The sequence below is a fragment of the Notechis scutatus genome, chromosome 5 (assembly GCF_049901735.1).
Source record: "Notechis scutatus isolate UNSWTSFEM ecotype Mainland chromosome 5, rNotScu1.2, whole genome shotgun sequence".
NCBI lineage: Eukaryota > Metazoa > Chordata > Lepidosauria > Squamata > Elapidae > Notechis > Notechis scutatus.
In genome coordinates this window covers 79,330,313-79,355,055 of record NC_142013.1, presented here as the reverse complement: position 1 = coordinate 79,355,055, position 24,743 = coordinate 79,330,313, and the positions used below count along the sequence as shown (strand labels likewise).

General features: G+C 36.3%; 1 protein-coding gene across 3 annotated transcripts in view; it reads right to left on the bottom strand.

Moving 5' to 3' along the window:
* Nucleotides 1–24,743, bottom strand: part of OCA2 (OCA2 melanosomal transmembrane protein) — a 193,017-nt gene that overhangs the window by 59,965 nt on the left and 108,309 nt on the right. For all 3 annotated transcript variants that reach the window (XM_087967115.1, XM_087967114.1, XM_087967116.1), the window contains 3 exons: nucleotides 9,300–9,447; nucleotides 7,224–7,281; nucleotides 4,366–4,474 (listed from right to left, as the gene is read on the bottom strand). In XM_087967115.1, coding sequence (XP_087823241.1) covers nucleotides 4,366–4,474; nucleotides 7,224–7,281; nucleotides 9,300–9,447 — 315 coding nt within the window. The remainder of the gene's footprint in view (nucleotides 1–4,365; nucleotides 4,475–7,223; nucleotides 7,282–9,299; nucleotides 9,448–24,743) is intronic.

The window sequence follows — 24,743 nt, the reverse complement described above, 5'->3', positions numbered from 1 at the left end:
CTTTTTCTTTCCCTTTTCTCTTTCTTTTCTTTCTCTCTTTCTCGTTCTTTTCTCTCTCTCTTTCTCTCTCTCAGGCTCACCCCTTTAGATCAGGGGTCGCCAAACTTTTGGACCTCAGGGACCACCAAACTCATAATTTTAAATCCCATAAACCACTAATATGAATTTTGACTGACGGTTGCTTTCTGGCGTTGGTGGGAGAGAGAGATCTGATCCAACCTCTCTCTCTCCCTCTCTCTCACACACACCGGTAGGGGTGGGATTTAGACCCTTGATCTAAAGCTGTCAAAACTCCAAAAACAGGTCAAGTAGCTCTGGGGAGGCTAGTCATAAATTAGAACACTTGCTAAACAACCACCCATTAAGTGAGGACCACTTGTATTTGGTTTGCCAGTCACCTGGCCACACCCACCCAGTCACAGGACCAGCAAGCCACACCCTCAAATTAGGCCACACCCACAGAAATTTGAATCCCACCTCTGGGTGGGGAGCACCGAGGATGAGTTTGTAGCACCAAGGGGGCGGTGGACTTAAAAAGTTTGGGAACCACTGATCTAGTGAATCACAAGGTAGCCAACGCCCACAAGTTCTAGCTTGTGTGTTGAGTATCAAACAAATTATGACTGGAACAAACATTTTACATCAAAATGCATTGAGTATAAATTTGATGCGTTTCAAAGTAGTTGAGTACCAAGTAGCAAGTATATCAAATTGTGATTTTTCTCAGTTCTTTTTTATGATGGAACAAAACTCTGGACAGTTTATAATTAAAAAAAACATGTGGTAGAAAAGCATAAATACAAAAAAATTAAAACAGAGTTAAGAATAAAGATAAAAGTATGATATTACATTTTTTAAAAGGCAAAGGGAGCAGCCTGACTTCACCAGCCGTTCCAAGGGTTTCATATCAGTCTTCAATAGCCATGCCAATTGGTAGAGCCTGGTCTTAACACTTTTTTGGGAGGCCAGAAGAACGGGTCTTGCTTCACTTCGGGACCAGGGAGGTGTAACATGTTCCAAAGGGCAATATGGAAGTAAAGAAGGCTCCCTTCTGGATTCCACCAATCAAATTTCTTCAACTGGTTTCACAGATTCTTTAGCATAACACATTTTCATTGAATATATGCATTTTGTGCAGAGCATAAGCATTCATGGGAGACGTGATGAAACATACATACTTGCCCACCTGTCAGGCTGAAAGCTAGGAGAGAGGCAGCAACAGGAAAGTGTGACAGATAGGCTGAAAGCAGCAGTCCTTGTAAGAAAGGCGCAACAGGTTTTCTGCTCTAAATAAAAGCCACGCCCAAACACGCCGCACCTTCCAAAATGTTACAATAGGGTTCCATTGGGTCGCAAATAAACAGATCCTCCAAACCGGCTCTTCGCTCCTTGAGACACTGTCCGGCAGGCAGTCCCCCTTTAGGCTGCTTGCTGGCGCCCCCTCCTCGTGGCCTCCTTGTCGGGCGTCTGTCCTGCCCCGCCCACCCCCCTGAGTCTTGGTCCTCTCCCGTTCGGTGGGGCCACCTTTGGGGGGGGTGAAGGTTCAGCAAGCAGACGCGCGCCTCGCTGGCGCTCCCTGTGCGATGGTCCACATATAGTCTTGTGACACAAACCAATGTCACCTTTAAAATTTCACCATAAATGGGAGGGTTTATTTTATTATACCACAACACATAGTTCATCCTTCTTTCCTCGCTGAGATTTATACTAGATGCCTATGATATAGACTCTTTCTTAACATATTTTTTTTAAATTGGCAAAGGGCTTAGCAAAATTTGAAGATCTGCAGTTTTCAAAAATAATTAAATTTTGATCCATGTATTGATTTGAAAATACGCAATTAGATAAGATGGTGCTCAAATCTAAAATAAATAATTTTTTTCTTCCATTCCTGTGCTAAAATTCTATTTCATCTTTAAAGTATGCATCAGGAAAAGACAATTAATATTTTCATCACACTACCCTCTCTGCTGTCACTATCAATAGAAAAAGAATATTTTGGCAGAACATGCATAAAGAAACTCATTTCCAACATGCAAACATTGTGTTTCAGCCTCAAAGATATAATTCCCCCAATTTCTCCTAAATATCCTTTGCATTTACATGTTTGTGAAAAGTCCCTGTTTTTCTCAAAAAAAAAATTCTAGCTAACATAGTTCTCCAGGGGAAGAGAATAACTTTTAAATCAAATTAAAACTAGGATGTTGATAAGAGAAGTCAGTTGGATACCAATGGTAACCAATTGCAGAGATGTAGGCCTTAGTGTTAAAAGAACTGCAAGCTTTGTAGAATTTTAAAGTATATTTAGTTTTAAACCTAGGTAGGACATAGTGCTAATCTAGTATCTTTCCACAGGTAGAAGTAATTCTCTTCCAAAGATTGAATTTGGTGATAGCACTGCAAAATTCTTAGCATAAATTTATTGAAAATTAGTTAACTAAAGTATTTCAATCTTGCTTTTCCGATAAAAAGTGTTCAAAGCCGCTAACAAAAATAATTAAATAAAAAAACAACTTAAAACCTCTCCCAGGTTCAAATGTATACCTCTATACTTAAAATATTTTTGCTAGCCCTGATAAATCATGCATTAGAAATGAAACATTTAACATATTCTATTGATCAGCAGATATTAACACAATTGCATTTCATTAAAAATAAAGGCAGTACTACTTTTGTAGCACTAAATATTGCAGTTGCTACCATATTAAACGTATATTTCAAGGCTGGCAAACCATACAAAAAGAAGCACAGTTCTATGTTCCTAGGTCCTGAACTTGGATTTTCCTCTGTAATTTTCCGCTTCTAAAAGCAGTCTCACTACAACTGAAATTGTAGTAGAGCAAAAACTCATTTTCACTAATTGTGTGGAGAGTTGTCCACTATTCATAGAATCTGACATTGAGTAGGTGACTGCACTGTAATCTGCATTATTTGCCTAATAACATCATTGTGCAAATGATGCAAATCACCCAATTTCTGTCAATTTGCATTATTTGAATATTGAAATTTGCATCCCTTGTTTAATTATGTAATTAAGCAAATCAAGTTAATTGATTATGAAAACTGATGCATTTCATGCAACACCCATTATATCCAGGTCTACTAACTTGAGATTTCACTGCATAAGGAAAGGCCGTTTGGAAGATAACTGGGACACTGCTCTGAAATGCAGAGAAATGGCTAGGCTCTCTTTTATATGCATTCACTAAAAATTAAAATTATACATGGAAAATGTATTACTGAGTGTCCTCTGCAATCCAAGTATGTAGAGTAGTTTAAATTGTGTTCTAAAGTATTATATAAAATGTCTTCAATCCAACCTATGACACATTTCTTTAAAATATCATTGAACAAAATCTAAGAATCCATACAAACCCAGACCAAGAACTTTAGAAAAAGAATCTTATTTTCCATTTAAAAAAAAATGATACAGTGGTTGTGGTACTAGCAGCACAATATATAAATTATATTTCAATTATAGTTTATATCAGGGGTGTCAAACTTGATTTCATCAAGGGCCACATCAGGGTTGGGTTTGATGTCGAGCGGGGGAGGGGGCGTGGCCAAGATGGGCATGGCCAACATGACATCACTCATGTCAGGGGGGTGACTGCCAGTGAAAATGGGGCCTGAGCTGCATTTTCAGCTGCGACAGCCTCCTGCAACCCTCGACAAGAAAAAATGGATCTTGGGGCCCTCACAAGCTCCGTTTTTGCTGGCAGAAGCACCATGGGCCAGTCTTTTGCTGTTTTTGAGGCAACCCCACAGGCCTGATCTAAGCACCTCCCCAGGCTGGATCCAGCCCTGGGCCTTGAATTTGGTTTATATGATTATCAGCAAGAACTCAGCAACAGGAAAAACCAGAGAGAAAATAGTTAAATCTTTTATAATGCAATATAAGAAATGTATCATCAAGTCTTCAACAAATGAGATAGAATTACATAGTCTTGAACTGTATAGGAATTATGCCTAAGAATATACATATACACAAGCACACACACACACACACACACACACACACACACACACAAACCTGCATGGAGCACTGCACTTAAAGTTGTCAGGCGCAAAGAATCAAGACCATTTGTGAAATTGCAGCATAGAAACTACATAGCACAGCAATCCAGGGCTGGAAGAGACCTCTCCTATACATAAGAATGTGGTCAACTAAACTTCAACACTAAATTGGCACAGATAAATTGGCACAGTCAATGGAATTCAGGAGGGGTAAGACTTGGAGCACTTGTGGGAACACAACAACTCTAAACTAACAATGCACCTAACTCTGCCCCCAACTCTGCCTGCTCTTCTCCTACAAAAGTAGAACAAATTTAAACACCAATAAATAATCCAAATGAAGCTTACCAAGATCTAAATGAATTCCTGGAACAAATGAATTGAGAAAGTACATGAGAATAACAATTCCTAAAACCATCAGGCATTTGATGAGAAGCAACTTGTCTGTTATTCTGTGCTGTTCAAAAGAAAAAAAATAGATGAATCAAGTGGAAATAGTCATCAAATATCCAATTTCATACTAGCATGTTTCCCAAGTCAGAACCAAATATGACTGTAATATATGTTTTTATTAAAATGGCAGAGGAAACATCTAAAGTGTGAAAACAATATTTTAAATTTAGAATGAAACACATTTGCATTTTAGAGATTTATATTACATTTCCAAGTAGAACCCTGTAGACAATCTTGGGAACAGCAGTAAGTCTTTCATCTCAATTGAAGTTTTTATTTTCATCATAGAAATAAAATCAGATCTCATGCTTTTTTTCTTATTATATCAGGAACAGAAATACCAAAATGAAAGTCTCTTAATAATGTTTAAGTACCAGGAGCCATACATTCCACGACTAACCAGCCTCTCAACAGCTATGTCAGGTTATTGATAAATTGTGTTAATTATGGTTAAAATGCAGGTAGAACACTGTATTTTTTTTCTACTTTTATTCATTTATTATGGGATATAGTATTTACTGTGATTTTCCCCCATGCACAAACATTCATTTAGAAACAAATGAAATAAATAATTTGACATAGACCTCCACTTTAGGAAACTATCTGTATTCCAGATCCATAAATTTTTAAGAATGAGAAAAACTTGCAGTGGAATCTTTATTCCTAACCTTCCATTGCAGGGAAGATCTGCAAGAAATTGATAACAGCATTAAGCTAAAATGTACAGTTAGGAATGCTGTCCATCAAATCCCAGATTACAAAGAGAGTTTACCACATATCTATATCCAATCCGTAGGCATTCTTTTCCAGAAGCTTTGAAGAAGCTACCGTATTCTCCGAATGCAACACAAATGCATAAAGCAGTTTTAAGGACTTCTTTAATTCATAAGGATTGGATTCTCTCTCAGTCAAATCAAATCAGATATTTTATTTAAAACATTTTCAAATAATTATTAGCTAATGGAAATATAACCCCCCTCCCGCCATGATGAATTAAATAATCTTTAGCATTCTTCAGTGTCTTAGAGGCAGTTCAGAAATAGTGTTACAGAACATGTAGATGGATTTTTGTACAGACAAGCAATTCTAGAAATTGATGCAGCTGTTATGAGTCATAACCATGCAAAAGGCAGAGTTCCCATTTGAATTATATATTGCACAACTCCAAGAAATTGTCATCAGCCATTAATTCTCATCACTAGCTATATTATTTTATCTCTACAAACAATGGAATAATTTTTACTAACAACCCAAGCATGACGATTCAAGTATGGCTCATCTAACTACGACAGATTGGCAACTCTACATCACCAGAATTGGTACAAATTTTTTAATAATTTTTTTCAAATAGCCCAATGTGGACTCAATGTAGCTCTCCACAAAGTGTTTCCAAAGTGGATCTGCAGACGTGGAGCTTTGACTATTGGTTAAGTATATCCTTTTACTATTTAGGACTATCCACAGTGACATCCACCTGATGATTTCTTCACAAGATAGAAAAGCTCTATATGGCAGAAAATGCAATATTATAGTATCTTTCAGGAAAATCTTTTAGCATTAAATTTTCATCCATCTAACTTGGCAGGAAGGCTATACATTATAGCTATGGACAAATCTTCTAAGAGATGTATTTTTAGAAGGCCAATCAACTACTTAGCATCATCTCAGCCAGATATTTTGATCAACTAAAGTATCAAAAGTTAGAAGAATCTTATTATTACCATATTTCAAAGTACTGAAAGTCTAACTGAGCAACTTTAAGGAAAGTTTAAGGGAAAGCTGTATGCATGTAAAATGAGGGTCACTTTCTTTTATATTGTGCTTTTTATAAAAGTATTTGCACTTGATTTTTAATTTTTCTTTTAATCAAATTCCCAAGAAACTCAGTTTTCTCACTAGTTATTGTCTGCTGAATGTTTTTAATGTTTCTTATCATTTTATTTTGTATTTGTATTGCATATAATAAAAAATAATAACAAGTAGAATCATCCTGAGGCAGATAGCTTTGTAGAGAGGGGAGCTGACTAGCAAGTAACAGAAAGCAAATATTGCATATTCCAAAGATCTAAAGAACTTGCTGGAATTTATTCTCCTCAGTTCCTTGAGTGTTCAAGGACAATGATTGAAAACATAAACAGACACTGCTTCATTTGTTCAAACCTAGAACTCAAAATAATGTTCAATATCAAATATCTAATCAAGGCAGTAAACTGATCTGGCAGCAACAGTTTGAGGCTTGTTTTCCTGCATCACACATATCATCCCTTAAATATTACTCAGTTTTTGTTTTATTGCTTGTATTCTCAGAAGTTGATTTCTGCAACATAATTGTATTGTTTTATTGTAGTCTGTTTTGTTCCTTATACCCTCGTACCAGCTTTTGTTTTTAATGTTTTACTATTTTGGTTTTGTTTTATTCTTTATTGAGATTTTACTGAGATTGAGCATAATAAAGAATTACATTACAATTGTATAATGGTACTTGCTCTTCCAAGATGCAAAGCAACAGACCATTTTCTATTTCAGACAAAGATAGTCTTGTGAAATAAAACAAAGTGTTCTAAAATACCTTTAGTTATTTAGATATGACCTTAAGGGAGAGTACCTATATGTGCACTTCAGACTCAAAATAATTGTATTTTTGGGTCCTTGGCAAATTTCAAAATAGAAGATTTTGTACACTGGCATTGTTCTCAATATCAAGAAAAGTAGAACATTACAAATGTAGGTTAACATTTCTCAGAATTTTTTACCTTTTTTTGGAGCTCCTGGATATTTGTTTCCCAGTTTTTATCTTCTTGTGAAATTTGTCTGAAATTATATATATATAAACCATACTAATAGAAAAAGAACTTATATCATTATTTGTTACCGGTAATTATACTTAATATTTATGTTCCATATCCAATTATTATTAAGTGACACAACATATAGCTATCTTAAACAATACATGATACTATTATATTCCAAAAACTGGAATTTCTCCACATTTCCAAAGAATCTGAAATGCTAATCCTAAATGTGACGAACAGTACCTATAAATTACAACAGGATCTCCAAAAGATTAGAAGAATTTGTGTTGTGCCTCATTAAACTTTGGATCACTATCTACAAATGCACAACATCTGTGATATATTCAGTTATCGTATCTAATTAATTTATCCAAAAGCAACAAGGTTATATTTTCATGAAATATTAGCTATATTTTATATTGTTTTTTTTGTCTCTGACATACCCAGTCAAAATCTTCACACAAAGCTCAAGAAATTGACACTATCACACTATTGTTTGTAAATTTAGTCCCCAAGTCAAATGCCAACATGCTCCAAAATAAATCTGTAATTTGTGAATACTTTTAACTCTAGTGCTTCCTCCTTAAAAACAAGATAAGCGATGCATGGAGAATATAATTTATATAATACATTAAAGCATTTTATCAATAGTGGCTATAGGAAGCACTATATTTCCTTCTCCATTCAAAAAAATATGTTGCATTTCTGTGTGTATTTCTGCTCTCTGCTCATTCAGTCTGGGTATGTTGCATTTTGCTGAAAAATAGAGGAAAGTTTGCATATATTTTGTGCTGGGCAGTGGTGGGATTCAATTTTTTTTACTACCGGTACTGTGGGCGTGGCTTGGTGGGCATAGCAGGGGAAGGATACTGTAAAATATCCAGTCAGAAGTGGTATTTGCTGGTTCTCTGAACTACTCAAAATTTCTGCTACTGGTTCTCCAGAATTGGTCAGAACCTGCTGAATACCATCTCTGGTGCTGGGTCAGATAATCTGGAGGGAAGATAAAAGATCCTAGAATGGAGTAGTTGCAATTGCCTATTTTCTAGGGATGGACCAGAGGAAAAAATAATGGCATCTTTGGGCTCATTTTTAGATGAATCTTTCTTTTGTCAGTTCCTCTGACAATACCAATTGTGATTTGTTCCTTTTAAGTTTCAGAGAACTATCTAGCTGATGGATAGACCCAAAGAGATTCACCCTCCACATAATTTTTTTCCTAACAATTCATGATTTTAAAAAGAATGGATATTTCACTAACAATGAATATCAATAGAATTTCTTGAGCTATTTAATAGTGTTGCTCTTTTTAATACTTGTAGTTGGGGGTAACAAAATTAAAAGATTCAGGAATGTAATTCTAAGCAATTGCTTAATTTAGAATGGTCCTAGACTACCACATAATAGAAAACTCAGATTTCCTATTAAATGTACACTCTATAGCAGCTGCAGGATTCCTATTGAGATATATAATACAGATATGTTTTCAAATGTTTTTCTCATTTACATTTAATGTGTTTAATTAAAAATATTTTTAAGTTTGTTTTTTATTGTTGTTGCTTTTTCATCATGTTAAGTCTCTATCAAACCAGATTTCATCCTGCACCTTGACTTCTGTTTCTTAATCCACTTTATGCCATAGTTAAATATTCTCAGGTCAATTTCCCCTTTCTCTGGATCTGATTTGGAGGTACATTTGCATATTTCTTAGTTTTTCAGGAAATGGGCAAGCAACCCATTGTTTGACCAGAGAGACATTTGAAAGAAAATACAGAATATTACCTTAAATATGAGACTTAAATAAAAGTAGTCTAGGTATTGAGATTTCCATAACTTTATCCAGTAATTTTCAAGCTCAGCAAGATGTGTCAATTTCAACCTCCTGGGAGGAGAATTCTGGGAAGTGAAGTCCACATATCTTAAAGTTGTTAAGCCTGGAAACCCTGAATCCTAACACTTTAATTTATGATAAAGCTAAAGATGATTCTGTGTAGGTCTTGTTTACAGTAAGACTGGCTATCAAGAGCTTGACATTACCTGTGGAAAGTTTTGAGCTTTTTCCTTAGCAAGAACTCTAGAGTTCTAACTTTTTGCATTAAGAGGCACTTCACAGCTGTTTCTTCTCTGCTTGCAGGGTTAATTCTCTGGGCTGTCAGCTTCCAAACATGGATTTCATGTTTCAGTTCTAAAAAGAAATAAAATTATTTAGCTGAGAGTGATAGTATAGCATATTTCAATTTTCCTAGTCACAACGGAGGTATATGATGTCTCTGACCAAAAATTTGTAACACTACAACCAAGTCAGGCACTGCCATTCTTGGATTTATAAATAAAAAATAAAAACACCCAAATTTCTTTCTCGCTGTAAATGCCTGAAAGGTGGGGGTCATTGATGCAAAGTCTTTGTAATGCTATGTCATGGTTTCTTGTTTAATGCGCATTCACCCTAAATCAGATATTGGTTAGAGAATTGTACAGGAAAAATAAAAGGAGCACTAGATAATGTAATACTGCATCTCCAAGTGTCACTGAATAATAACTCCTAAGAAATGGATGCAAAGCAATTTAAGATAATATTTTATAGATGCTAAATATTATTAGATCCAGGAGCAAATCAGGTGGTCTGGAGATCTCTATTGACCCAATATTATTGTATTTATTTTCTAGAAATCCATTCGGAGAAAAACAATAGCGCATGAAATCATGGAAATGGAACTTGTTTCCAAAGCAATCATCAATCACTTTATGTATTCATTAGAAAGTTTACTTCACAAATATTAAAGTTTACTTCAAAAATTCCAAATGCAGTCATTCAAGTGAACCACTCTAATTATTTTTGAAACTGAAAGAGGTTTGGTGTAGGTAAAACTGCACAACAGATCAGAGTGTTTTTAATATTTATGTACTATGGTTGGCTTTTTGTTCATTTATATACTTAAATCTTATTCTTAGATATGTTAAATATTCATAAAATGTTATTCATAAATATGCCAATTTTTGTAATTACTTTATGTACAGTAGAGAGCATTGAAAATGTGAAATTTATTCAACATTTAAATCCTATTCTTTCTCTTGGCACCAAATCTGTTTATATATAAAAGATTAATCTACAGTTAAGTTGAATCTTGAACTCTTTTGACTAAGCATTAAATATAATACACTGTCAATACAACATGCTGGTGTTTAAACATTTGATTGGAACCCTAAGTTCTTTTTAAGAATTTACTTGTACTACACCATTTCGAATCTTAAAAATCTATCTAATATATAAATGATCATTTCTATTTTTTGAAATTGAGTATTTCAATCAGAAGCTAAGCTAGAATATAACTTATCATGAATTGTTGAGATGGACATGACACTATAGACCTTTAAAAGATCCTGGGCAGACTACATTGTCACTTTTTCCTACCAATCATTTCAGATCACACAGAATGCTTTTCAAAAATCTAAGATGGAGATAATCACATGAAAAAACCTGAGCAGTTGCTCCTATTAGAAAAGCCATTGCCTACAGGATCAGCATGAACAAAAATGTTAAAAAGAAAGCAAAACCAAGTGCTATCCTCATTGATTGAATGAATGCAACAGACATCAGATTGTAGCAATGATAACAGTGAGATTCATGGTTTGTTACTTTTCATCTTGCCTTATCTCATTGAATTTCCTTTCATTTTTACAGACACAAAAGCCCAGAATTAAGAGACTGACTGAATTAGTCCCCTATTGAATTTCCATGGTTGTACTAAGGAGGGAGATATATCATGACCTAAATGGCCTTTTCCAATTCTATCATTCTAATCATTTATAATATGAAAATTCAAGCCATTTGATAATCATGGCTTATATGCAACTGTTCAAAATCATGCACTATATTTTTTTTTAATCATAGTAAGTGTTATGGATATAATTTCTATATGTTTTTGCAAGATATAAAATACTTTTTACTATTGCAATTTCACAACAACTCTAAAAGATGGTTAGGATGAGAGACAGTGACTCAGTAAAAATTATCTAGTGAAGCCTCATTAGTTGACTGAAGATCTGAACCTGGATTTCTACAGCTACAATTACCATTACGCAACTGTACATTCAGCTAACACAAATGTTCAATCAAAGAAAAGACATTTTGACAAAGAATTATAATTCAGCTGTCAGCTTTTTCACACAATCTGCCATCTAAGTGTGGGCAATATATCAAAGTCTTACACTTTACTATTCTTCAATTTATAAAAATGTCTAAAATGGTATCAGAAATACAATATTCTTTTACTACTAAGATTTGCAGGACTGTCTTCCTATCATCCATCTACCCATACAGCTACTGAATTCTGACCTGAGTGGGTCATATGCCATAAGGTATATTTTTCACCACCTGTTTACTTATTTTTCTGCACAATACCAATTTTAGGTAATTTTCATCTGCAGTAGATCAAATTCAAAATCACAAATTACTGCTCTTCACTGAGCTAAAAAAAAATCTGACAATGTAATTTGTTGCCAAGAAGATTGCATTCAGTGTTGAAAACTATCAAAACAATTGCCATTTATTTCGTATAAATATGCTACCTCTCAAAGTTTTAGGTTTCTGGGTTACATCATTTCCAAAATCAAGCTGATAACATTTTTCAAAAGGTTACTCTTTGGCAACTAACTGGAGAAAAAAGTCGTTCTAAAGTTCATTCTATTGCTTTTAGATAAGGATTGGTAGTGCATCTATAATATGCTGTGGTACGTATTTCTGCACAATTAAACAACTGCTGGGATCAAGAAGAAATCAATTGATACAATAATTTTCTAAGCCTGATATAGTCACTAGTTTATTGACTGGTGTGGAGATAGTTTGAAAACAGTGTGTGTGTGTGTGTGTGTGTGTGTGTGTGTGTGTGTGTGTGTGTGTGTACCCTAAATACACTGCTCAAAAAATATAAAGGGAACACTTAAACAACACAATGTAACTCCAAGTCAATCACACTTCTGTGAAATCAAACTGTCCACTTAGATAGCAACATTGATTGACAATCAATTTCACATGCTGTTGTGCAAATGGAATAGAGAACAGGTGGAAAGCATAGGCAGTTAGCAAGACATCCCCAATAAAGGAGTGGTTCTGCAGGTGGTGACCACAGACCACTTCTCAGTTCCTATGCTTTCTGGCTGATGGTTTGGTCTCTTTTGAATGCTGGTGGTGCTTTCACTCTAGTGGTAGCATGAGACGGAGACTACAACCCACACAAGTGGCTCAGGTAGTGCAGCTCATCCAGGATGGCACATCAATGCGAGCTGTGGCAAGAAGGTTTGCTGTGTCTGTCAGTGTAGTGTCCAGAGCATGGAGGCGCTACCAGGAGACAGGCCAGTACATCAGGAGACGTGGAGGAGGTTGTAGGAGGGCAACAACCCAGCATCAGGACCACTACCTCCACCTTTGTGCAAGGAGGGACAGGAGAAGCACTGCCAGAGCCCTGAGAAATGACCTTCAGGGGGCCACAAATGTGCATGTGGCTGCTCAAACAGTCAGAAACAGACTCCACAAGGGTGGTATGAGGGCCCGACATCCACAGGTGGGGGTTATGCTTACAGCCCAACACCGTGCAGGACGTTTGGCATTTGCCAGAGAACACCAAGATTGGCAAATTCACCACTGGCGCCCTGTGCTCTTCACAGATGAAAGCAGGTTCACACTGAGCACATGTGACAGACGTGACAGGGTCTGGAGACACCGTGGAGAACGTTCTGCTGCCTGCAATATCCTCCAGCATGACCGGTTTGGCAGTGGGTCAGTAATGGTGTGGGTTGGCATTTCTTTAGGGGGCCGCACAGCCCTCCATGTGCTCGCCAGAGGTAGCCTGACTGCCATTAGGTACCGAGATGAGATCCTCAGACCCCTTGTGAGACCATATGCTGGTGCGGTTGGCCCTGGGTTCCTCCTAATGCAAGACAATGCTAGACCTCATGTGGCTGGAGTCTTGTCAGCAGTTCCTGCAAGACGAAAGCATTGATGCTATGGACTGGCCCGCCCATTCCCCAGACCTGAATCCAATTGAGCACATCTGGGACATCATGTCTCGCTCCATCCACCAACACCACGTTGCACCACAGACTGTCCAGGAGTTGGGGGATGCTTTAGTCCAGGTGTGGGAGGAGATCCCTCAGGAGACCTTCCGCCACCTCATCAGGAGCATGCCCAGACATTGTAGGGAGGTCATACAGGCACGTGGAGGCCACACACACCACTGAGCCTCATTTTGACTTGTTTTAAGGACATTACATCAAAGTTGGATCAGCCTGTAGTGTTTTTTTCTACTCTAATTTTGAGTGTAACTCCAAATCCAGACCACCATGGGCTGCTAAATTTGATTTCCATTGGTAATTTTTGTGTGATTTTGTTGTCAGCACATTCAACTATGTAATGAACAAAGTATTTAATAAGAATATTTCATTCATTCAGATCTAGGATGTCTTATTTTTGTGTTCCCTTTATTTTTTTGAGCAGTGTATATATTTACATATGTTTGTATGTTTGAAAGTATATTGGACATCACCAGGGGTGGGATTCAAATTTTTAACAACAGGTTCTGTGGGGATGGCTTAAGTGGTGGGCGTGGCTTGATGGTCATGTGACTGGGTGGACATGGCTTGGTGGTCATGTTATTGGCTGGGTGTGTCCAACTCAATATCACTCACATCGAGGCACCCATCTCTTCTCCTGGCCTCTCATGACTGTCGGGATGCTGCAACAGTTGTAAGTGTGAAAAAGGGTCATAAATCACTTTTTTCAGTGCCATTGTAACTTTGAATGGTCACACCATACAAGCAAAGTGCCAGCAAAGGAGGGGGAAAAATTCCAGAGACATTCCTGAGACAGGAAGTCTAGTCCTGCCAAGAATGGAATAAGGGTTAACGGAGAGGCAGTTTCTGTAAGCAACACCAGAATGTTTCCTTCCTTTCTTACAGGATTAGGCCAGTAATTTCTTCTAACAACCAGTTCTCCGAACTGCTTAGAATGTTAACAACTGATTCTAGAGAATAGGTGCGAACTGGTAGAATCCCACCCCTGGCCATCACCCTCACATTCTACTTGCAAGTTTCTTAATCAGAGGTGGCAGATTTATAAATCTTTGGATATTGCTGGAATATAATTCCAATCTTCCTTGACAATAGCCTATAGGTAGAGGTAAAGATTGATAGATTAGATCTTGGGAGACAGGAGGAAGAGCCATAGCCAGGGGAATAAGAGTTGGATAAGAGGCAGCTAATCCTTTAGTTTAGTCCAGAGAAGGAGATGAGGAAATAAGGCTAGTCCTCAACTTACTGTACATCTGTTCATTTCATGCCCATAATGTCATTGAAAAAAGTGACTTATGATCATTTTTCACACTTGCGACCATTGCAGCATCCCCATGATCATATGATCAAAATTCAGACACACAGCACTTGGTCCATATTTATGACAGTTGCTGTGTCCCAAGGTCATGTGATTCACCTTTTGTGATCTCCTGAGAAGCTAAGTCATTGAGGAAGCTCATGTTACCAACTTAACAACTACAGTGATTCATTTAGCAACTGTGGCAAGAAAGATTATAAAATGGGGCAACTGTCTAACAAGTGTCTCACTTAGCAGCATACATTTTTGGGCTCAATTGTGGTCATAAGTCAAGGACATCCTGTATGTATTTTAAGACTGGCAAAATTGACATCAGCTTTGTGAGGTAGTCCAGACAGGAAGCACACTAATTCTATTTTCTTGTAAGGTTACATTATCAGACTCTTGTAAATCTAAAAATAAATTTCTCCCATATTGCTTTACAGCCCAAGAAACTAAGGAGGATCCTTTCCCAGAAGTTTACCCACAATTCTGATGCAGCCAAAGCTGCCTCTAATCTTACTTGTTGACCAACTGTGGCTCTTCCCCTGTCTCCCAAGGTCATTCCCACATGGCACTACAAAAATCAAACAGTATTTGGAGGGCCAATGTATTATACTTAAAAAAATATTCTTAAATTCTAGTGTGCTGCTTCATCATAGTCAAGGGGACTATTTCTGGAAAAGAAAAATGAAGAACATCAGAACTGTATGCCAGCATTATGTATTTCCAGTAGGGTTATTCAAGGTATGAAGGTTTTTCCAGGTAAACCAATTTCAGTTCAAACCTTTATTATCAATGCACAACATGTGTACAATGAAATCGAATGAGCCTCCCTTGGTGAAGCCACCCAAGAACATGGAATACATCTCCATAAATCAATCATTAAAAAAGTAATCCCTAACCCCAAATAAGTAATAAATTAGCACACATATCTCATACAACCAAACCAAAACCTGTATCAGGAAGTAGCAATACAAGAAGATGCAGGAGACAGATGATCACTTTAATGACAACCACAAAAGCATCATTTTACTCCATAAGAGGCAATGATAATAAATCATCCTGAACTTCAACAAGAAACCATTAGCTCTTTCAGGAAATGTTCTACAAAGAGTTTAGAACTAAGCTTGATTGAAATAGGTCACATTAACAGAATTTTGCAACTGTAATTGTAGTGTAACTCTTCCACCATCACCCCTTATACTCTCTTGAATCAGGGAGATGTTGCCTAAGTTGTTTCTGAATCTCATCTCATTTCTTGTGACTTTAACATGTTTCAGACGCTTTTGCCTAGATAATTAATTGTTCTTTAATATTTCTCTCAAGTTCATCTTTCTTACCTGTATACCTAAACATAGAAGCATGAACAGAGGAAAAATGAAATAAATCTACCACATGCTGACATCCTAGGCATTGGTAAATTGAAATGAACTAGAATAGGATACTTTCAATGAGAAGGTACTGTTTACTACTTAGGACACCATTAAAAAAATAAAAGATCAGCATGTCTTTCAGGGTCAATAAAAATATAACAAAGATATTATTATTATTTAGGCACTATGCAGTCAGTGGCTAAACAATAGCTATTAGATTTCATGAACACCTTTTAATCTGTTTGTTATCCATGCAGAAGAATTGTATGGTAAGGTTCAATCCGAAATACAGCTGAAAGTTCAATCTGAGACATATCTTGACAGAACATGCAAGATGCAGCCCCTGAGGGTGGAAACTGGTATACCAAAGTTGGAAATACTGAGGAAATAAGATTAGCTGGTCTGTATGGCTTAGAAAATAGAAATAAAGCAGGAAAATTATAATTAAATTTCTGTTCCTGCCAATCCTATCATTTCTAACATCATCTTCATACAACTAAAATGATGCCTCTGCAATACATAGAGACATCTCCAAATGGGGCACAGAGAAATCAATTGACTATATGACTGGGACAAGGAGATTGAAGAGTTCAACTATAAAATCCAAGAGATGGCCAGGGACTGGCTCTGGATCAGATCACAAATCAAGCTAAAGAAAAGGAATAAAGTAGTTCCATCCTACGATTTCAAGCAGATAATCATTGTTTTCAAGATTAAGTCTAAAAAAGACTAAACTAATGACAGCAGGTACAAAAACCATTGTAGAACTGAGAAAATATCCTGAAGTGTGCCTTTTATGGTAGTACTGAGCATAACAAAATAAAACAAAAAAGCATCTAGCACTCAAGAAATACAGTATGCCACAGACTAGCAATGAAGGCATTGGAAAAGATAATCAGATGCTATGACATGTCTGTACTTACAAAGATCAGAATCATGCAAAGAATGGTATGCCCTGTGACAGTATGGGAAGGAAAAGTTGGACTTTGAAGAAGCCAAATATAAAGAATATTGATGCTTTTGAACTTTGATGCTGGAGAAAACTAGCAATATTCACTATCACCAATAGCCAAGAAAACAAACAATGGAAAATAAACAAATAAATCCAGAGTTACTTTGATCAGACTGAAATTATCATACTTTGGACACTTTATACAAAAATAGCTCTCTGGAGAAGTTGATCATGATAAAAAAATATAAGAAGAAAATGTTAGGAATATGAGTCACCTAACAGCTATTTTGGTTAGAAATATATAAACCAGGATAAACATTTTAAAACTGTATCTTTAAGAAAATGCAAAACTGTAATTAGGTGTGGTTTCTCAAACGGCCATAAGATGGAGACAGAAACCTGGGTTGTTTAGTCTTAGTCTCAGAAGAGAGTGTGTCTGAGTGAGTATCTCTGTTTCCTTCTGTTGGAAAGTATTGCCGTTCCTCCATTTCTTCTAATTGACTGATATTACTGGATTTGATGTAAGTCTGATACTGAACTGTTTTTGACACTGGACTTTGTTATTGGATTATCCCTGGATTGAAAAACTGACTGATTTACCTGTGAATGACTTTGGACTGCCTATTTTGAACTTTGCTTACACGTTTCTGGAAGTAAAAAAACCTACATTTACTGTACAGTGTATCTGTGTGTTGTGTTGTATTATTCAAACACTTCTCTCAAATACGTCTCAAATGCGCTCATTCTCCTAATGGGGAATTACCTCAACAGAAAGGGTGGCCAGATGATGGATTAGGTTACAGCAGAAGTCAATACACTTTTGGAAGACCTGCAGAGCCAGGCTGGGGACAGATCTTATTGGAAAGATCTATCTACTTGGTCATTAGGACTAAAAATTAACTTAATACATATAATCAACCATCAACCAATCAGTAAGTCAACATCTTTGCAAAAGGTCATTTTTCCATATTCTTTTTTTGCATTTTCAGTCATGATCTCCCACAAAAAAAAAAAATGCAAATTATTTCTAACTTTTGAAAGATCTTGTCATAATATAAAAAGTTAACAAGCACAGTACAAAACATGATAGGACAAGTCATTAAAACAATGAGCATAAATATAATATTTTAAATATAAGAACAGCACATTTCAACATGAAGCCCCTTTCAGCTTAGTTGATGGTCCAAAGGACCCTCTGGCTCATTTCTAATTGGCATAAAATCTAACCATTCTATTCATATGTATATAATAGGACCTGTTTCCGTACTGAAATTGATGCATCTTTATTTATTTATTAATCAAATTTATATTGCCCAACTCACAAAATACTACTCTGAGTAGTGTACAGAAATCAAATATATAACATATAATCAGTATAAAAATATTTGAAAGTCTTTTTTTAAAAATATTATATTATCAAAAATTTAAATATACAAACAATATTTTTGTTGAAATCTGCAAAGTCACCTTTCAGAGATTGCATCAAAAATCGGAAGTAACCAATGCAATAGCTTTCCCTGCTTTGGGCTGGTTACCAGGAACCTTTAAATGTTTAAAAATGTCTGGACCACAGAGTCAGCAACCATTTTAATCATGTACTGATTATCTACGAATAAGATATTTACATTGGAACAATTCCCATTCTGTTATTTCTCTACATGGATCTAGCAAGATTTATTCAAGAAGGATGCTGTGATTGCCATTACTACATACAGTAGTTCATGACACAATTCTTAAATGAGGCATTTTCTTTTGGGAGGTTACTATACTATCATCACCATAATCATTCCAAGAAGCAACATCATTATCTGGCAGTTCAATCTTCAAGCCATGTAAAGTGTTTCACATACTCCATCAATCTGTCCCTAAATCAAACAGTTTCAATTCTCAGAAAAGAAATAAATTATGTATGGGCAGGTAATCATATCAAATTTGTTCTGAAGGAATGGTGTGATGATAGCCTAAATACACCTCTATCAAGCTTTACAACCATTCAGTAAGATTCGACTTTAGATATGCCTTTTTAGGAAAACAGAAATATTTAAATTATTGTTCATCTGACAGCAAACCAGAACAAAAGTAATTGTTTTGCATTTAACCATGAAAAGATCTGCTCACACAAATAGTGTAGAAGTTCTCTAATTGTTTTAGCTTTCCAGAATTTGGGATGAGACCTCTGAGAAGAAACCTTAAAAGAAAAAGAAAAAAGAAAACTCATAGGAATTACAGCATGTTACTTGAACTTTTGTATTACTTGATATGAGAAGATTATCTCCAGGACCAGTTGTATACATTGGTTATAGTAACATCAGCCCTGGTTATTTATTGTTTATATTTCACATTTCTAAACAGCCCATCTACATGAAAGAGGGACTCTGGGTAGGTCTTGTTCTGTTTTATTCAGTGAAACTTATTCACTGGCAGAACCACTCCAAAATGGTTCCAAGGAAAAAGAACAATCCTAATTCTTTTTAGCATAGCCTTCCCAAAATGGGTAACGTGTTGATGGCAGCTGCCAGAATTACCAGCCAATTTAGTTAAAAGAAAATTGCTTTGATTATTACTATTTATTATTAATGTATTGGCTTACCACAGAGTAACTTTGAGCAGTCAATAAATTTAATCACTGCTCCAGAATTACTATGGGCCTTCAGAAATAGAAGTTTGTTAAACCATATCTATTTTTTATTTATAGTTTACTTGTTTAGAGTCAGCCATCTAAATCTCCATATAGTCTAAAAGAGTGATTATTAGAACTGACAACTTTAAAATATTTAAATTATATCTCCACTAATGCTGAAATTGTGGAAATTCTGAGAGCTGCATTCCACACATCTTAAAGTTGCCACATTTGAAAAGGCTGCTCTAAAACAATTAGAACAGAGGTCTAATGCCAATTTAAAACACATGAAACTTCCTAGCTTATATAAACATATTAAAATTGAACAAAATTATTATTTTGATGACAGGGATAAAATGTTTTAAAAGAAAAAAATAATTGTTATAGACCTATCAAAAAAGATATTTTAATGTCTTCCAAAGAAAGAACAAAGTGGGTGGCAGTCCCCATCATGTACTGGGAAGTGAACTCCAGAAGTGAAGGAAGCTCAACTTAAGTAAGACAGACCATATGCCTTTAGGGGTGACCCTCCCCAAATGTCCTTAGTTGGAAATAAAATCTTACAAGAAAGATTTTATTTTAGCTCCCTGGTGTTATAGACAGATACCTTTCAGATCATCACGTTATTTTATTATATTTATTTATATCCCCTTTTATTATTTTTACAAATAACCCAAAGCAGCAAACATATCCAACAAATCTTCCTCTTCCTATTTTTCTTACTACAACAACCTTGTGAGGTGGGTAGGGCTGAGAAAGTGTGATAGGCCCAAAGTCACCAGAATGAGTCCCACCATGGCCAAGGTGGGACTTGAACTCATTGGCTCAGTGTGAGAGTCCAAAATGAATTAACCCAACAATCTAATCTCCATCCCCTCTTTAGTAATTTATTTTATTGTCTCATATTCAATCATCACTTGTCATCCAATAATGTGATGCATTATTCCATGTGCTGCATTCTGGAATGAGAATGCATCTTAACTTTAATCTACATGACACCTTTAGAGGAATTTGAAGGATACTATCATTTCCCATCTCTGTCACTTAGGACTAAACATATGCAGCTATTTCAATAGCTTTTCTTTGTAGCTTCCCAATTATCTTTGTTATTCTTCAAAAGTGTGATGCCCATAATTGAACACAGTATTTGATGTGGGAGCAGAATACAGTGAAAAGATCATATCTGTGATTTGGACATTTTATTTTATTTCTCTTGATACAGCTAAAATGCATTTGTCTTCATTGCAATCAAATCATATTTCTGTCTGTTTTATTCAATGTGCAATAAGTTACTATTACAAGATCTCATTTGCATTTTGAATTTTATTTCTGTCTTCTGTAATATTATCTATCCCAGCCAATTCTATATCATCAGCAAATTTGATAAGCACTCCCCTATTCTCCACCCAAACCAAAACATTGAAGAGTAAACAAATGAAGATTGAACTTTCTGAAATCCTAATTTATATTTCTCTCAAATTCAATGAAAGGTCATTGATCAGAACTCTGAGTCTAATTTTATAGACGACAGCATATCCCCTTAATTGTCAGCCATCCCACATTTAACAAGCTTGCTAGTCAGCATGATGAATGCTTCAGTTCATGACAAGGTATATTATGTCTACTACATTACAATAATCTATTAAGGGAGTTATCCAATCAAAAAAATAAGATAAAAGTAGTCAGGAAAGATTTGTACTTAACTTCATGATGGTTTCTGATAATTACTGCATTGTTTTCCAGATGTTTGAGATCAGTCTCTTTATGAGGCATTGTACAAGTACTAGTACTGTTCAATATCTTCATAAATGACTTAGATGAGGAAATAGAAGGGGAACTCATCAAATTTGCACATGACACTAAGCTGTCAGGAATAGCCAACATCCCAGAAGACAAGCTCAGGATCCAAAATGATCTAGACAAACTTGAAGAATGGGCCCTATCCAACAACACGAAATTTAATGTGGAGAAAAGCAAGGTTTTACATCTAGGCAGAAAAAAAACCAAAGTACAGATTGGGCGAAGTACAGATTGGGCGAAACCTGGCTCAAAAACAGAAACTGTGAGAGGGACCTTGGAGTCCTAGAATACGATCATTTGAACATGAGCCAGCAGTATGGAGCAGCAGCCAAAAAAGTTAATACAATCTTTGGCCCAGAGGTAGGCTGCTGCCAGTTCGGACTGGTTCACTCTACCTGGTTGTTCCGATTCTGCACGGTTCAGAGAATTGGCAAATTAGACCACCAGGTGGCCCCACCCCCATCCTTTTTTTGTGCCATTTTCGGACTTTTTTGGGGTGAACAACAGCCTGAATATGGCCTAAAAAAAGGTCCAAAAAGGGGCCCAAAACAGGTTGGTTTTCCAGGTTGTTGTTTTTTGTTGGTCCAAAAATGGCCTGAAAAACAGCCTGAAAACGGTTCAAAAACAGCCTGAAAACAGCCCAAAAAGCTGGCTATGAGAGGAAAAGAAGCTGGGTGAGCCAGACCCAGATGTGTCCCGGGTCCCCTCGTCTCAGAAGCAGCAACCTTGCACTCTTCCCCTCTGCTAGCCCAACCCAATCTTGAAGAATTCTATCAGGGCTGGTGGCGTTGCACTCTCTCTCTCTCTCTCTCTCTCTCACACACACACACACACAGAGAGAGAGAGAGAGAGAGAAAGAGACAGAGTTGGATCTTGTTTTCCTCCCACCCACCCCTCAATGGAGACCCCTGGATTCCCTCCCCAACCCTACCTGTCCCATACAGGGACCACCCACACAAGTGAAATAGAGTTGGCCATGTCCACTCAGCCACATGAACCCACCTATCCACACCCACCCAGTAATCATTAGGGCAGACAACTGGCTGTTAAAAAAATTTGCAGCCCACCCCTGGTATGGCTAGTCTAGGGGAAAAAATGGATTAGGAGGTGACATGATAGCAGTATTCCAATATTTCAGGGAATGCCACAAAGAAGAGAGGGTCAACTTATTTTCCAAAGTACCAGAAGACAAGACAAGAAACAATGGATAGAAACTAATCAAGGAGAGAAATAACTTGGAATTAAGGACAAATTCCCTAACAGTGAGAACAATTTAACCAGTGGAACAGCTTGCTTTCAGAAGTTGTGGGTGCTTCGTCACGGGAGGTTTTTAAGAAAAGACCAGATAGCCACCTGTCTGAAATGATATAAGGTCTCCTGCTTAAGCCATGGGTGGGGAGTGGGTTGTACTAGAAAACCTCCAGGGTCCCTTCTAGCTCTATTCTAATTGATTGATTGAGTGAACCAAGTCAGAATTGAGTAATTCTATCTCTTCTGTTAGCAATTTGTCTTCTTCATTGAGCAGCTGATATCTGATAATTTTCCTTTTATATTGCCTAGATCTGTTTAAACAGCTGTTTGTTGTTCTTTGCATTCTTTATTAACCTTGGCTTACTCCTAACTTTTGTTTTCTGATACATGTTCTACAATTTCACACAATGAAATTTTAAGACCTTCACTAAGCTTTTTATGTAATTCATTAATTTCTTTTCTTGCTCCCTATTTCTCTGCTATTAAAAACATTTCCAGTTATGTTTTTAATATCTCCTTTAACACTCCCACCCATCTTGAGCTCCTTTTCTGATTAATAACTCCTGTCAGGGCATCCTACTTATTGTTCTGTTAAAATCTACTTTCTTAAGAAATGTATTAGACATTGCTTAATTTTATATTTCTTTAAGGTCAAGAGCATTACACACTCACCAGCATTATGTTTCTGCTACTAAATCCTTCCTATGGATCACCATCAAATAATACATTGTACTCCTCCCAAAAGCAAGCATGCAGCATCATAAACATTTCAGAATTGGTATAAAATATAACAGATGTTTCAGAGACCATTTGAAATTTCTAAACAGTACAGAAGGACAACCTTATGTGAAAATTACAAAATAGAAATCTGGAGCCTAACTATAACTTTCTCATAATTCTCTACAAATTGATGATGCTGGCACATCAACTAATACAAATCAAAGTGTTTCTGATTATAAACTCCATTAAAGAAAGAAAACTATATTCAGATTCACTCCAATGTATCTTCTCATTCTAAGAGAGTATGACTATAATCTAGACAGTTGTATATAATTATGGTATTAAAATCCAATGAGTCTTCCCAATCCATCTGGCCTCAATGTTATTTTTCCTCATCTAACCCATTACCATCTGCAGCCAAACTAGTCAAGGCAGTCATGTTTTATGATGTTGTCATAGAAAAAGGTATTTGAATCTCATCATCATATTGGTAACATTTGCTTTCAAATCTGCTGATGATCTCTTCCAGACTGTTAAATATCTGTTAAAAAAATGTTGGAGATTAAATGAAGCTTTTAGGGATGAGCTCCAAATTCATGGAACTACAAGCTCAACATCACCATCTACCACTTTCAAAGCAGATATGAGCAGAATAATTTCAATGGAGATTTCTTCAAGCTGCCAGGTTATCTCGAAAGATAAGTTATGTTGAAAGCCACTGAGAAACTTTGGAGAATCAACCGTTTTGTTGTCCCCAAATGAAAACCATTCAACAAATAATTCAATCCCATAAACCATCCTAAAGTCAGTTTTCATATTTATTTCACATTGTCTATCCGAATCACTCTCATTTTTCCTACACACCCATAGAATTCTAGGAACTGGACCATAAACTGAAGTATTACACTTCCATAGAGTTGATCTTGTGGATGCAGATTTATATAGGGATTTTTATATAGATTTATATATATCTCCCTCATGCAGGCATTAAAATTTACCACTCCAATACACTCTGGGCAATTTACAAAAGCCAATGCATGGTTAAAACAATTAAATATATAGAAAAAAATTAGATAGTCCACACTAAAAACACAACAATAAAAATATGACAGGCATCCCATAAATGCATCAACCCCAGATCTGGGAATAGAGGCATGTTTTTCCTGAACCACAGAGGGTGGATGACATCCAAACATTCAGTTATTCAGTCTTGTCAGAATTGAACCAAAACTCTGAACAGGGTCCAGACATTGGAGTCCAGGTTTGAAAGTTCTGAAGTCAAAGAGTGTGTAATTCCAAAGAGTGTGTAATTCCAGATTTTCATGAGGAACAGAGAGTTCCAGGTAGTAGAACAAGTTCCCAGAAAAGACTACTTGCTAGCAGTCACTCTAAAATAGAG